Source organism: Mauremys reevesii, unplaced genomic scaffold, assembly GCF_016161935.1.
Source record: "Mauremys reevesii isolate NIE-2019 unplaced genomic scaffold, ASM1616193v1 Contig2, whole genome shotgun sequence".
NCBI lineage: Eukaryota > Metazoa > Chordata > Testudines > Geoemydidae > Mauremys > Mauremys reevesii.
The window spans coordinates 628,013-644,088 of NW_024100826.1; the positions used below are offsets into that span (position 1 = coordinate 628,013).

Here is a 16,076-nt window from a genome sequence, read left to right on the forward strand (position 1 = left end):
GTAATGATGCCATTTGCAGCCAGCTCTTGAAGATGTTGTCGCACATCTTCCATCTCGGAGAGAGCAAGCCTCCTAGATCTCTCTCGGAAAGGTCGGGAGTCATGTAGTCTGATGTTGTGCTCTACTCCTTTTGCACATCCCACATCCCACTCATGCAGTGAGAACACCTTGGGCCTTTCACAAAGTTTCCTCCTCAGGCGATCTTTCCACTCCTCCGACAATGGTGAATCTCCAAAGTCAAACTTTGCTGGGTCTATTGTTGGAACTTGAGTCTCGCACTGGGGTTTCACAATTGATTCAGGCTCGAAGAGGTCTGCTATCTTTTGTCCTTGCTTCACAACAACATCTCGACTTGTTTCATTAGCAATCAGTATAGTCACCTTTTCTTGGGCTTCAGCAGGTAGGGTTATGACTCCACTGGGGACCAGCACTCCTTCCGGGAGCTCTCCTTCAACTGGCTGCTCTATCATTGCTAATGCCCCTTTACTGCCTTTCAGCCTGGTACTCATGACAAGCACCTCTTGCTCTGTCCTTGCAGGTACTACTAAGGGGGTTGTGCCCATGTACTTCAGTGCCCCAATCGGTAGCTCCGATGTCTCCTTTTTAGCACTCTCAATCTTCCTATAGGCTTCAGCACAAAGCGTATGGATCATCAGGGTACTCAGGTACTGGTCCCCAGCCCGTCGTCTGCAGTAATCCGCGAGCACCTTGAAGAGACTGGAGTTGGTCCCTATCAGCACAGACACATCAGAGGTCCCTTTAGGGTCAGGGCATATTAAGGCAGCTGTGTCTACCTCTTCCCTTACCCCAGCAACCTCCTCTGGGAATTCAAGGTGCACTATGACATACCCTTGATAGGGGTATTCATCCATGCTGAGGCCACACAGACCAATGCCAGTCAGTGGCTGTATAGGCAGGTGCCTAAGCATCTGTTGGTAGAATGACTGAAATATAATAGTCACTTGAGATCCAGTGTCAAGCACAGCTTTACACTCCGCCCCTTCAATCCTCACCATGACCTCTGCTCGAGGCCCTATCAGTCCTGCAGGGATCCCAGCTGGACGGTCTCTTCTGGGGGAATCTTCAAATCCTGTAGGCCTAGGTGGTCTCCGTTCCCAGACCTTCTGACAGCTACTGGGTCTCTCCCAACTGATCCTCAGCTTTTCATATACTAAGGAGGGGTTCTCTTCCTTATGGCAGTTAGCAGCACTGTGCCCATCCTGACCACACCGGTAGCAAAAGAATTGTCCTTTCCCCCTTCGCCGGGATGGGACAGTGGCTCTAGATACTGACTTCTCCATTGTCACAGTCTGAGGCTCCTTATTCCTGGAAATCTTAGCTCGGTCAATGGTGCTTTGCAGCTCAGCTATCCGTTCCGTCAGGACCTGCATTTGTTGGGCAAGTTCCTCTGTGGTGCTCACCATCAGTACACTGGCCATTTGCAGTGGCGTTGTGCTGGCTGGTTCCAATGTTTGGGCTTCCCAACACTCGCTGGCAGCCTGCCTTTCTTCCTCTTCCCTGACCTCCTTTATCAGCTGGGAGTAACTTGGGGGATGATCCTGCCGTTCTCTTAGTCGGAGATGAAGTAGAATCGGGTTCTGATACTGAGTCCCTCTTACAACTTGAGCCAGTCTGGTCTGATCCATCTGCTCAGCAGTCACTGCTCCCCTCATAACAGCTCTCTGAAGTAGTCTCTCCAGCCTCTGTATATAGGCTGAAATTTTCTCACCCTTTTCCTGTCGGGAATCAAGGAATTTACAGTAACTGTCTTCAGGGCTCTCTACGCTCCCAAAGGTATAATCAAGGGCCTCCAGGCAGTCCTTCACACTGACCTCAGGGTCAATGAGCTTCAGGGTACGAAGTACATCTAATGCTGGGCCACTAAGGCTCTCTATTAGACACCTTTGCTTTTCTACATCAGGTACGGCCCACTCCCGCAGCATTTCAGTGGTATGCTCCAACCAGGGTTCAAACTCCTCTTCCCCAGCAAATAACCTTAACTTACGACAAGAGTTTGACGTAGCATAGGCCAACACAATCTTTTCCAATATATGCCCCAGTGCTTGTGCCCAATCATTGGCTGAAGCTGCCGTCCCTGAGCTAGAAGCTGCAGGACTGGGGCCCAACAAACCCGACATATTAGCCATTATACAAACAGTAATTCCCTCAAAATATAAAGACAATTGTTTCCCAATACAGTGGAACACTCAACAGGTGCTTGCGAGGGGTACTGACCCAGGGATCCCGGACGAGCCCCCAAAAATGTAACCCTTCTGCCCCTCTGAGTTGGCAGCAACAAGGGCCGGGTTCAGTATCCAGGGGTTCCGTTTCAATAACGCAATGCAAAACCGGCTCGAGACCCCACCCAGTGACCTGGGACAATTACCTATCACCCTCCCGGGCGCCTCCAGGAGGCAATACTTCCCCACTCGCAAGCACGAAGTCTGAGTGTAGCAAAATCCTTTTAATAAAGGAGGAACAAACCGGAAGCAAAACCCCCCTCCAAGTACATTTGGCACTGTCCTTAGGGTCTTAAGTCCAATCACCCCAAAGTCCAACAACCCAAAAGTCTCAGTCTCTGGTCAGTGCCACCCCAGAGTTCAAAAGTTTATCTGCAGAGTTCCCCCCCCAGGTGGAAATGGGGGGGGGGTCGCACACACAGGGTGCTAAGGGACACCTTACGTGGGCCAGGGCCGACTGCCCCGCTTCTCTGTGGAGTTCTGCTGCAGCCTTCACCAGGACTGGCTCCACACCACCAGCTGTACTGCTCCTCCAGCAGACCCGTGAACCACGTCAGCCGTCCCCCACAAACCGCTCCACACTGCTCACTGTTCCATGGGCTGCTCCAACGTGCTGCAGACTGCTCCACTCTGCCAGCTGCTTGGTGATAGATCTTCAGGCTCTCCCACTACTTAACACAGCACTCAGTGATCTCAGCTCAGTAAGCTTAGTTCTTTTAGTGACTTCAGCTCTTAGTGATTTCAACTTGTAGTAGTAGAGCCCCAGTGCCACATGGCCCAATGTGAATTCAGGTCAGCAACCTCTAGATAGACTCCTAAGGGATTCAAAATTAGCTCTGCTCTTTAACAGTGGAGAGAGGAGGAAGTGCAATTGGTGTTCCAGGCCCTCAAAAGGGGCCCATACCATCAGGTACACACACCAGTCCCCACCCTCTCTCCCTTCACTGGGTTTTGGAACCCATGTCCCTTATCTAGCAAGTACTATTTAATGTAGGTTGAGTCATTTCTATCATAAAGCAGTCTCATAGTTCCTCATTCACATAATTAAGGTAACAGCCCCTTTTTTTCCTTCCTGCCCCAATAACAAAGAAATTGGGGATTCCACAGTGTGAAAATAACCATCCCATGCTGCTGTGTGTTATGCTAAGTGGAGTGGGTTTTCCAATGCAAATGCACATTCCTAAAATTCCTTTGCCCACTCCTCATAATGTACCACCAGATGTCAGGGTAGATCTCATCCTGACTCTGCTTACACAAGGATTTCACTGTTGAGCCAAGCTGGTCGCCTGCCATATTTACTTTTCTTCCTACACATCGGGATGGTTTGTTCCTGCAACCTCAATAAGGTTTCTTTAAAATACAGCCAGCTTTCCTCAACTCCTTTCCCCGTCATGTTATTTTCCCAGGGGACCTTGCCCATCAGTTCCCTGAGGGAGTCAAAGTCTGTTTTTCTGGTTCTTTCCTCCCCCCAGACACAAAACCACAGGGGATTCTAATTACTCTTGGCTGCTAGAGGTAACACAGGGCTGCCGTGAGGGGATGCACTGGGGAGTCCAATTCTGGAAATGCAGAAATGCCGTCCTGGTTCTTCTCTCTTCCTAGGCACACAGAATTCTCCTCCTCATTCAAACTACTCAGCAGCCCTGGTAATTGTGACGCATGGAGCCACACCACTGTCAGGAGATCATAGGATTCTGTTTTCTCCTGAGTTTGCAGGGAGCTGCGCCCCTGCGATGCAGCCATTTGTCAAGATGGAGGATCATAGAGCCTGGATCCAGGGAAGGCCGTGTGGCCTAGCAGATCAAATATTGGACTACAACTCAGAAGAGCTGGATTTGGTTCCAAGCTCTGCCACTAGCTTGCCTGTGACTTTGGACAAGTGGCTTCACTCCCTGTGCTTCAGTGTCCCCATCTGTGCAAAGTGGGATTAAATAAAATAAAACAGACATTGGAGTTCAATCCTATGCCTGCTGAAATCAACGGAGTTATTATTAATGTATATGTTGATAGCAGCTGGAAACCCTAATCATGGAACTCCAATGTCTGTTTTATTTTATTTAATCCCACTTTGCATAGATGGGGACACTGAAGCACAGGGAGTGAAGCCACTTGTCCAAAGTCACCCTATTATGCTAGGTGTTGTACAAAACAGAAGAAAAACATGGTCCCTGCCTGATATTTGACATGAGCAGGAGTTTTGACACTGGCTTTATCAAGCAGTACCAAATGAAAAGTCTGGATCTGAATGCATGGATAGTTTCTACCCTGGGGTCAAAGGCTTGGGACAATTCCAGGCACCTGGTATTTTAAACACACCTGTTAGGGATGCTCCAGGTAGACTTAACCCTGCCTCTGTGCAGGGGGATGGACTGGACGACCTCTTGAGGTCCCTTCCAGCCTTACATTTTTATGATTCTACAGCAGAGTCTGGCAATTTAACAAGATATACCTCATAGTCGTGCCTGTAATCTGACACATTAATAATCATCTCTGTTAGGAAAAGAACTATCCCAATGGCTGAGAAGATGGCGCTAGTGATGTTCATTCCCAGGCTGCCTCTCACCTGAAAGAGACATGCAAAGAGTTAGGCTGTGTGTAGGCAGAGAACAGGTTTGGTTAAAGTAAGAACCAGCTCATCTACGTGTTTTGTGAATGCTCCTACACTCATATGTTTTGGGCAGAACTTAATTGCAGAGTCACTTTTTTTCTATCAGATAAAATTGTATTACAAGCCAAAAATGTAATTTTCAACTTAATGGAAGCTGAACAAGTCTGAAAAACTTTGGCTAAGCAGAGCACTAGTAATTGCTAAAAGACACGTACTACAAGCAAGAAAGTCCAAAAAGTAAAATTGATGACTGGAGCATTTATATCATAAGTGTTGTCACCATGGAAAGACTTGTGTACTGTAACAGACAGACCCCAAAATTCTCAGAGATATGGGATGCTCACCTGGAAGTATCTGAATGATCCTGTTAAAATGAATGGGCTCCCTTACTTCCCCCTCCTCTTTACCCATTTCGTTCCTCCCCATCTCTATCTCCCTCCTCTGAACTTTGCTTTTATTCTTTAAGTTAACTTAATAATTTTGCTTTAACTAATTGATTTTTTATAAACAAATTTTGTTTGTTTGTAAATTGTATAATACAAATAATTGATTTATATTTTAACCGTTCATATTATATAGATACACATATACATAATTAAATGTTTCAAGTACAGCTAAGATTAGGTAGCAACTGGTTAATATACTATGAGAAGTTTATATATAGTTTTTTATTCTGTATATATATTTGGAAAAATTATAATAAAAATGTAATAGATAAAAGATATAAGAACCAGCCCTGAACCCTTACACTCAACTCAAACTCTGCACTTCTTTAGGAAAGTTAGATAAGCCTGGCTGACTCATATTATGATAATGGCTAGAGGTTCCAACTGAGATGGGTTCTTCATTGTGCTGGGTGCTGTACACACATACATATACAGTCCCTTCCCCAAAGAGTTTATGATCTAAAGACACAAGAGAGATAATGAAACATGGAAAGGTGAAGGGAGTTGCCGAAGGTTACTGGAAAAGTGAGGAATCAACTCAGCTCTACTGGCTCTCAGTTCAGCACCACTAGCTTATGCTTTGATCTTGCCACAACTCCGTACTTCAGCTAGGACTGAGAATGGGGAGATGTCATGAGAACAGCATGGCCTTTCTCCAGGGGTATTTTTTCTTCATCCAAAAAAAAAAAGAAAAGAAAAGAAAAGCCCAACGCCTCCCCCTGGAAATACTAGAATATTCTTGAACAAAAAACCTGATTCTTCTTGGGGAAATTGTAACTGGATTTGGGGCCTTTCACCTCTACGTGACCAGCTCCAACCCAGCCTAGTGACAAAAAATTGCTCCCATTTGACATTTCGCAGATTACGTGAAGGGGGCTGGACGTGTCAGTCCAGTTCTTATTTGGACAAGAATCTACAAGAATTTGGACAGTGTCCTCCACTCTGAAGTAACTGACCCCCTTTTTGGCTGTAAAAGAGAGGCCAAGAACTGACTGGGTTGGACTGCTGATTTAGATGCCTTTGGAGGTGGTCCCAGCAGGCCTGGGGTGAGGTGATTTGAGACTAATGTTGCACTGTCCATATGCAAGCCGTGCTAGGACAGGGTGGAGTTCTTGTCTGCCTCTAGCAGCTGAGACACATGAAAGACATTTAAGGCTCCCCATCTGCTAGCTCAAGTAGTAGAGACTTTTCCTTCTAGTGCTGAAGGTTCCCAATTCTAAGCCCTGTGGCTGGTTTAACGGTCGCTGACACATGCTGTGTATGTTCCAGGGTAAATAGGGAGCTTGATTTTTCTGTCTTAGGACCTCTTATAAGCACTAAATTCACTTAAAAATGCAATTTCATTGCTTATGTAATTTTGGGAGTTCAAAAGAACTGCCTGAATTTTAGGGCTTCATACAAGCCAAGCTGTCATATAGATACAGTTAAGGGTCGTATAAAATCCCTCCTGGGTAGCTGTACTGAATCTTTACCTGTAAGGGGTTAAGAAGCTCAAATAACCTGGTTGGCACCTGACCAAAAGGACTAATAAGAAAAGAAGATACTTTTAAATGGAGGGGAGGTTTTGTTTGGGCTCTCTTTGTTTGTTCCCTCACTGGATGGAGAGAGAGAGACCAGGCAGGTAAAACATCTCCTGACAACATACCTGAAACGAGCATCTAAGATTACAAAAATTGTAAGTAAGGCAAGGAAATGTGTTAGATTATCTTTTGTTTTAGCTTGTGAATTTTCCCTATGCTAAGAGGTAATTTCATTCCTGTTTTGTAACTGGGAAGCAGAGTCAGAGGGGAATCCTCTGTGTTTTAAATCTTTTTATTTACCCTGTAAAGTTACCTTACAACCTGATTTTGCAGGTGTGATTCTCTTACTTTTTTTATAAATAAAATTCTTCTTTTAAGAACCTGATTGATTTTCAGTGTCCTAAAAACCAAGGGGCTTGGTCTGTGCTCACATTGTAACCAATTGGTTAGTATATTATTCTTAATATATACCAGGAAAGGGGGTGAAGTGGCTTGGGGGAATATTTTGGGGGAATAGGGACTCCAAGTGACCCTTTTCCTGAATTTTTGTCTAAATCACTTGGTGGTGGCAGCAATACCATCCAAGGACAAGGAAAGGATGTGTGCCTTGGGGAAGTTTTTAACCTAAGATGGTAGAAATAAGCATAGGGGGTCTTTCATGCCAGTCCCCACATCTCTGTACCCTAGAGTTCAGAGTGAGGAGGGAACCCTGATACAAGCCTATCACACTTTAGAAGTTCACTTATCAGAACCACAGCAATAAACCATAGCAATTGGCTATTGCAGCCCTTAGTCACCTGCGAAGCCTGCCAATAGGTAGCTAATATATTTCCGAGAGTGTCTCATTGTTATCAGAGTATGGCTTATGGGGTGAATTATACTTTCCACTTAGAAAAGACTGTTCCTACTATGCAGAGAAAAGAAAATAGCAGGTAAAAGGTAAGAGGCAGAGCTGGTTACAATGTTCAAAATTTCATTGACATGAATGTTTTTGGGGAGGGGGAATGGTGAAAAAATTTCTGCAACATTTTTCATTTATTCCCCTATTTTTTGATCTGCTGTAGGTCTCACTTCAGGAAAGCACTTAAACATGTGCTTAATTTTTAGCACATCCTAAAGTCTCACAGATACTTAGTGCTCTGCTCCATAGGGGCCTCACTGGAAGTCCCTTTCTCTTTACTATTTTGAATATATTTCTGGCTACTTTAATTCTTCTAAATTTCTTCTTTTTTGCAGACTCCCTGGACCCTTTGTCTTTCTTTTGTTCCCTGGTAGCCTGGCTCCCTTTTCAGCAGCTGTTTGCAGCTCTACTTTCTTACTTTCTACTTTTCTTTTCTATTGGGCTCCTAATTGAGGTTTATTAGTCAATAGAAAAATTGAAGGTAGTTGTTGGGCCACAAGCTGCTGCTAAAAATACTGAGGTAGACAGCAGGGAGTCGTTTAAAATATCCCCTTTTCTCTTTCAGCTCCCTATTTGTCTCTGCCGTCTTCCTCTCCAACACGTGTTCCAGCACAAGTTGGTCCAATAAACGATATTACCTCACCTACCTTCTCCCTTTCGAACATTCTTTTTCCATGTTCTTGATCAACAAGCTCTCTGCTCTCTCATCAGCAACTCTCTTCCTCGATAGTGCCCTGGGTGAAGCAGAGCTAAACTCTGAGAATCTCCCCACCCAAAACCTCCCCACCCCGGTTAGGAAAGGGGAGGGAACATTCTCTAGAAACTTACCAGACAGATGTTGCCACGATTCTCAGCTGCAACCGAGAGGGATCCAGAAATGACAAACTGCCCAGGAAAGAGAAAACCATCATTCACACTTCACACTTACAAGAATGATCACTCCTCCAAGACAGGCTGTATGTGATGGAAGCAAAGGGAAAGAATGACACACTTCCCTCAGCAGGGGCAGTCATAATAATTATATCAAGTGTTGGAGAGCAGTTTCCATCTAATAATGCTGCCATCCAGGTTCATCTAAATCCATTTAAGGTGGCACCCGTGTCATAATCCTTCCCCCCAGATTCTCCTCCTCTTCTCTCCTCCTTCTGAGTTCTTGCTCCTTTTTGACAGCTGAACTTGCTCTTCTCCCCATAAACAGAGCAATGAGTGGATGGTCCTGAGAAGAGCTCAGGAAGTCACCAGGTTCCTTACCCCACCTTCCACTCAGTGCAGCTGTGCCATCCCCTGCCTATGTCTCTGCCTATGGAGATTGTATAGTACTTCCATCGCCATGGTATATGAGCATCTCCACATCTCAAGCCTGACCTGCAGTACCCCCAGCTGTTCCAGTGCTGTCCTCCCCAGACTCCCAGCTGTGCTAACACGTCTCAATCCAGACCTGCAGTGCCCCCCTGCTGTCACCTCCACACTCTGTTTTCTGTGGTGGATCAGTCACCATTTTCACTTGACAGTTGAATGGTCCCTGGTTTGGAACCTGGCAGGAGATTTGTCCTTTTTGCTGATCCACCAAGGTTTTTCCCCTCCCTCCATTCAAGGCAGACAAACCCTAATAAGGCCAGTTCAGCCAAGGGTGTCGCAAAGGGATGGAGACCTGAGCCTTGACCTCACCTTAGTAAGCTAGAGGTGCTCAGTAAGTGACCTCACAAAGGCCTGGGCCTTGACATCAGCCAAGTAGGGAAAGGTGCTGAGCCAATGACTTCACGGATGCTTGAGTACCAACATCATCCCAGCAAAAGGGCTAAGGCAGGGACTTCACAGAAGCTTGGCCCTTAACACCAGCCCAACAAGACAGTTTTGGTGAAGAGGGTGAGCAGATTGTCAAAATGCCAGGATACTTGACATGTAGAACAGACAAGGTTGGTAGCAGGGGTTGTGAGAGTGGCACTCAGGGCTGATAGCTGGTGGAAGGCCCCTGTCTTTCAAGCGTGTGTGGGAGGGTTTTATTGGGGGACTAAGGTGGCATGTGGGGAAGGATTTTTGATGCCTAGCCTGGGGCACTGCTTGCTGCAGGACAGCAAACTAATGATCCGCTCAGCAATGGCAGGAAATGGGTCAGCACATTAGATGGGCCAATGGTCTACCAAGTGACAGCAGGAAGTGTGACAGCAGACTAAGTGCCAGTTTGGATGGACTAACGTTCTACTATATTCCAGTTGAATGACATCTGCTGTGGGTTTCTTTTGGTAAAGAGATACTAGGTATTTGTTACTTATTGATGACCATAGCTACAGTCTGCATTGTCTCTTGATACGTAGAACAAGTTTGAAGTAAATGGGGAAGAATCTTGAGATTTGGATTCTATACCGAGTGCTGACACAATTCAACTGCATTACCTTGGGTGACTCCACTACCCCCTTGGTGCCTCAGGCTTCCCATCTGTAAAATGGGGAAAATAATATCTAACTCACTAATGTTTTATTAGGTTTAGTTCACTCATGTTTAGAAAGTGCATTAAGATCCCGGAAGTGTCTGTCTTGCCCTCTGTTTATCTTATGTGTATCACTATAGGTCTCATATATCGGTACAGCATTAATCATAGACAACGATTATATATCCATGTGGCCATGCTATCATTTCATAGATGCTTCCATTTATTCTACTCACAAAAAGTCCTCCCCAGAAGGGGTACCCTCCAAGAATAGAGATGGAAATGTAGTATTCGACGAAAACTGCAGACACACCCCCAAAGCCAATGTGCATCAGTCCAGTCAGGATCTGGATGGCCTGTGGGAAGAGAATGGGGCAGCAAAAACAAGCCAATTCCTTGCCATCTTGAGATGGAGCGGCGCACAATGTCCTGAGCAGAGCTGACCGCAAATTGGAATTTCCATCCTGTGGGAAATTCTGATCTTTTGACAGTTGTTTAATTCAAAATCTGAAAAAATTCAGTTTGGAAATGTTGAAACATTTCATTTCAGTTTGTCAAACCGACTTAAAATATTTCATTTAGGCTTGGTTAACGCTGGACTGAGTCTGCCTGAGTCAGTGTGTTGCCTTAGGGTAATTGTAGTTGAGGTGCCTCGTGCCCCCATTCTCTTCTATGGGCTAGACTTCCTAGCTGGACTACATCTCACATGTGGAATCATGGGACTCCCATGAGATCCCACAGTGGTTCAGTAAAAGAGGAGACCGCAGTGCAGTTTGGAACAGGGAGCCAGTCCTATGTGGAGGAATGAGGCCACCATTTGAACTTGAGGCTTTGTAGCAGCTCAGGTGGATGCAGTTTAAATGTCAAACTGAACTGAGGGGAAACATTTCAGTTCAGTTTGACAAACTGAAGTACTTTGATTTGGGAAGTCCCAACCCAAAACAAAATATTTTGTTTTTGATTTTCTCAATGGAAAATTTTGATTTTGTGGTAACTACATTTCCCACTGAAAAAATGTGGTTCCCCTAATGACCTCCTCAACAGTGACAGGAATCACACCAAAGAATGAATCAGACAATCAAATCTGTGTAAGCTTCGAAGGCTTTTCTCTCTCACCAGCAGAAGTTGGTCCAATAAATAAAAGATATTACCTTACCTATCTTGTCTCTCTAATATACTGAGACCAACACAGCTACAATACTAAATATAATAGTGGAAGATATCAAATTTGCTGTCTGAAGTGAAAACTCCACAACATGAAGAAAAAGGAAAAAAACCTTAAGAGTGACATCTACTTACTTAGCAAATTCAAGATAGAAAATATCATCCACAGATGTCTCACCATCATAACCCTCTGGCCACTACATATAATTCCAAACATGCTGAACAGCTCTTCAGACGAACTTCAGAAAAACTAAGGAACCATTTATTGCACCTCATATATTGCAGAAAGGAGCATCTCAAACAAGAACTCATCACATGCTCCCACACTGGAAGAAAAAACAAAACAAAAACACCAGGGAAGTTACCCGTAAATCATGCAAAAAATCCAAAACAACTGTCAAAGAAATCTGACGACAGGCATCCAAACTAAAAACAAAATGTAGAACCAACTACAACTACTCCACAAACCCCAGAATACCACCTCTGGGAGAAATCAATGCACCAGTACCCACAACATTGATAATACACAACAGATGAAAATCATCATTTTATCAAGACTATCCCTAACTGCAGCTGAATTATCCATATTCTCTAAGGGACTGAACTTCTTCCCCACCACAGAACCCGATACCATACTAGCATGTAGAGAACTAGAAGAATTCTTTTGACGACTCCACCTCAAAGAATTATTTCACAATGACAACACCACTCATAATTACTACATCCCCATCGACAATAAAAAAAAAAGAATCATCTGACTGGACACCACAGAACAGACAAAAATACACTCTTGTTGATTACATTGATTGCTTCAAAAAAGAATTGATTATGAAATCCTCAACAACCCTAACATCCACCACAATCTCTCTACTGCCAGAAGGACAACCATACAGTCCCAGAAATCTAACCAGAGAGTGATCCAACCAAAAAACAAAGGGGTTGCCATTGTAATCCTCAACTATGATGACTATGTTAATGAGGCCAACTGACAACTCTCCGACACCACCTACTCTGAAGAACTCAAATAACACCTCACACCACAATTTATCCAGGAATGTAAGGATATCACCTCATCTTCCCCAAATAGCTCCAAGAGAATCTCTACAAACTCATCTTCCACATACCCAACCCAGGGAACTTCTACCTGCTTCCCAAGATACACAAACAATGGAACCCCAGCAGACATATCATATCTGGCCACAGCACTCTTACTGAAGAAATATAGGAACTCATAGAAACCATCCTCAAACCACTCACCACACAAAGGTTCGGCTTCCTCCAGGATACAACCGACTTCCTCCACAAACTCCGCAACATCAACAACCTCCTTTAGAACACCACCCTTGCCACTATGGATGTCACCTCCCAATACACCAACATCCTTCACAGTGACAGCAAAGTCACCTGACTCAAATATTTACAAGACAATGGACAACCCTCTGATACCTACTACAAGCACATCGCCAAACTCATCCATTTCACCCTCACCCATATTATTTTTACATTCAACAACCAACACTTTGTCCAAACCATAACAACATTCATGGGTATTAGGATGACTCCCCAATATGCTAAACTTTTCATGGGCCATCTTGAAGAAGAATTTCTGGACAAATGCACCATCAAACCAATGATATACCTGAGCTACACTGATGATATTTTCATCCTCTGCACAAACGACCTAAACTCCCTCATAGATTTCCACCACAACTTCAACAACCTTCATCTCTGTCTGTTAAACTCTCTCCCACACCAGCATCAACTTCCTGGACACTGTGATCAGCTTCAACACTGGAACCCTACAGACAACTGGAACCCTACAGACAACAAGAAACCCATGGATCACTACATCTACCCCTCTGAACAGATTCCCTGCTGGGAGACTAAACTCCACTGAAAGGAATGGGGCTGGGACACCAGCAGAGATTTTGGACCATGTCTTTTGAGCCAGAGAAGCCCAAATGTTGCAACAAGATAATTCAAATAGGCCCCTTCTCAGGACTCTGGTGATCTTAACTAAAAAAGGTTAAGGGTTCATTTGGTCACAATTTATAAGCACCTCTGTGGGGAAATAAAATTTAGTAACAGGCTCTTCAATCTAGCAGACAATCTAGCAAATCCAATCTCTAGAAGTTGAAGCTAGACAGACTTGGACTGGAAATAAGGTGAAAATGTTTAACACTGAAGATAACTAGCCATTGGAACAACCTACCAAGAGCTGTGGTGTATTCTCCATCGCTAGCAATTTTTAAATCAAGACTGGATGCTTGAATTCAAACAGGAATTATTCCAGAGATGTTCTCTGGCCTATGGCTCTCTGGCCTAGGTCAGAGTAAATGATCCCAGTGGTCCCTACTGGCCTTAAAACCAATAATCTATTAACTCATTTATTTATTTATATAATTGTAAATAAACTACCAATCATGGGCTTATCCACGTAGACTGATGGATAGAAGTTGTAGATTGGTTGATTTCACTAGTAGTTCAAGGCTGAATGGAATCAGCTCTGCACTGCAGTAACTAGAAGAGGGACCCTTGGTTTGAAGTGTTCCTTCTCAGACCAGATCCTCGGTCGGTGTGAATTAGCACAATGGAGCTACTCTGATTTATAGCAGTTAAATAGCCATCCCCTCCTCCCCAATATGGGGCTGTTTCATTCCATTAGTTACAGAAACAGCTGGTTTATAATCCTTTCCCCCACTTTTTCTTCTTTGCTTGATTAATCCTCATTTCTCCCTGTTTGGGCAGCTAGGACGATTCATTAACCCTGGAACTCTGGGTCTATTCCCCCCGACCCCAGAGCAATGAAGTCTCAAGAAGAGGTCAGACCTATCTTGGGTCCCTGAGATGCCAAGTCACCTGATGGCACTGGCTTCTTGGCATCCTTCCCATAAAGCTGTTGGTAAAAGTAAAAAAGAAAAAGGTGGGCTCTGGAATTTGCTCATGCTCAGTCATTCAGCCACCTTTGCAGGCCCTTCTGCATCGAAATGACTCATTCTCATGGATTGAGAGAAAAGATCACACTTACCCCCAGGGTCTTGGGCTGTGCTTTGAGGAATATCTCCATCATCCCTACTTTCCTCAGCTGTGCAACCTGCTCAGCGGGACTCCCGGGGTACACTGACCCAAGAGGCTGGTTCCCAGGGTTCATGACTCTGAACTGCTGAGGCCCACATTGCACCATCTCAGGAGTCTGGGAAATGGCACCAGAGACTCCCTGGCCTTGGTGGATGATGCCAGCGCTGTTTGGGGGCATGAATACAAGCACCCCATTGGCCATGCTTCCTGGTGCTGCCATGATGATGAAGATGCTGCATAAAAGAGTGATTGGCCCAGATTAAGCCATATGTAATAACACTGACTCCTCAAATTAGCTGAGTAGGAATCTTAGTTAGCTAATGCTCAACCCCTTTCGAGTCCCTGCCATGATTTTGTCCTTCACATGGAGCTATAATTGGAGCACTAGCAACACCCTAAAGATAAGGGTTGAGATTTCAAAAGCTGACTCAAGGATTCAGCCACACAACTCCCATTAAATTCAACTTTCTAGTTGGCTTTTAAAATCTCAGCCAAGGAGCTCTAGTGTCTCCATTCCACCCCTCCTTTTCCAGATGCTCTTAACTTTCTGGATCTTTCACTTTTTGGAATGGAATTTTCCAGAGCTGTGCAATTGATTATCTGATCTGACAGAGGGTAAAATTAACTCAGGTTCTTTGGCACAAAGACTTTGCTGTTGCTCCTATCTAAGTGAAGGAAACATTCCCATTAACTTCAAAGGCATGGGATCAGACCCCAAAGCATTTACGGAAGAGCTGGCCAAAAATGTTCCACCAAAACTGTTTTCTGATGGAAAATTGGGTTTTCCATTAAGTGAATATTTGTGTGTGTGAAAAGGGTCTCCTTTTCACAGAACTTTTCATCACAAAACTGAGAGCTCTCAACCAAAAATGTTTCAATTCAGCTATGTTGCCGTGGTGCCTCATACAATATGTAGCTCAGTTGCCACATATCCCTGTTCCTCACAGCAGGCTGATATCCTTAGCTGGACTACATTTCTCACCATGTGCCATGGCCAGGGACTCCAATAATGCACTGCCTCCATTTTGAAGAGGCATGACCATGATGTGCCACAGGAAATGTTGTCTGACCAGGATTCCAGGCCTGCAGAGGAAAAGGGGGGCAATGACGCACAGGAATTCCTGCATTTCAGCATTTCCAAATCAAAATATGTTAGTATTCAGATTTCCAGTGAAAATTGAATTTTTCTGCGGAAAAAATTGAATTTGTTCCCTCGCTCTAGTTAACAACACAAAGGCTAGTTAATAACAATCACCCAACACTCTAACAGAAAGATGGCTGCAGAGGCACATATGCCTATGTCCCATTTTGTGAAACATTTATAGGTTCTTCCACATGGCAAAGTACAGTACTAACCTCATAGGGGCCAGTCTTCACAACGCTTCCGGCTGCTGCTAGGTTTGGCATGTTAAGAGGCTCTAGATATTTTTTAAGTGTTAATAAGCACTGGAAAGCAGGTTGTGATCACGGTCTGTAAGTGGGAAGATTATTTCTAAGGGTAGAAGGCTCTTTCATTTGGCAGACAAAGGGGAAACAAGATCTAGTGTTGGAAGCATAAATTCAGGCTAGTGCAAGCAGGAATTAAGGGGCTTGATGCAGAAATCCGTGGGGAGAAGTTCTATGGCCTCTGTTACTGAGGAGATCAGACTAGATGACCATAATGATCCCTTCTGGCATTGAAAGCTCTCAAT

The 16,076-nt window shown here is 44.5% G+C and overlaps 1 protein-coding gene across 1 annotated transcript in view; it reads right to left on the reverse strand.

Annotated features, from left to right (window-relative positions):
* LOC120393426 (membrane-spanning 4-domains subfamily A member 15-like) overlaps positions 1–16,076 on the reverse strand; it is a 29,804-nt gene that overhangs the window by 12,114 nt on the left and 1,614 nt on the right. The window contains exons 2-5 of the mRNA XM_039517969.1: positions 14,336–14,618; positions 10,380–10,499; positions 8,544–8,600; positions 4,690–4,803 (exon numbers count right to left, since the gene is read on the reverse strand). Of these exons, the coding sequence (XP_039373903.1) occupies positions 4,690–4,803; positions 8,544–8,600; positions 10,380–10,499; positions 14,336–14,605 (561 nt within the window). The 5' untranslated portion in view covers positions 14,606–14,618. The remainder of the gene's footprint in view (positions 1–4,689; positions 4,804–8,543; positions 8,601–10,379; positions 10,500–14,335; positions 14,619–16,076) is intronic.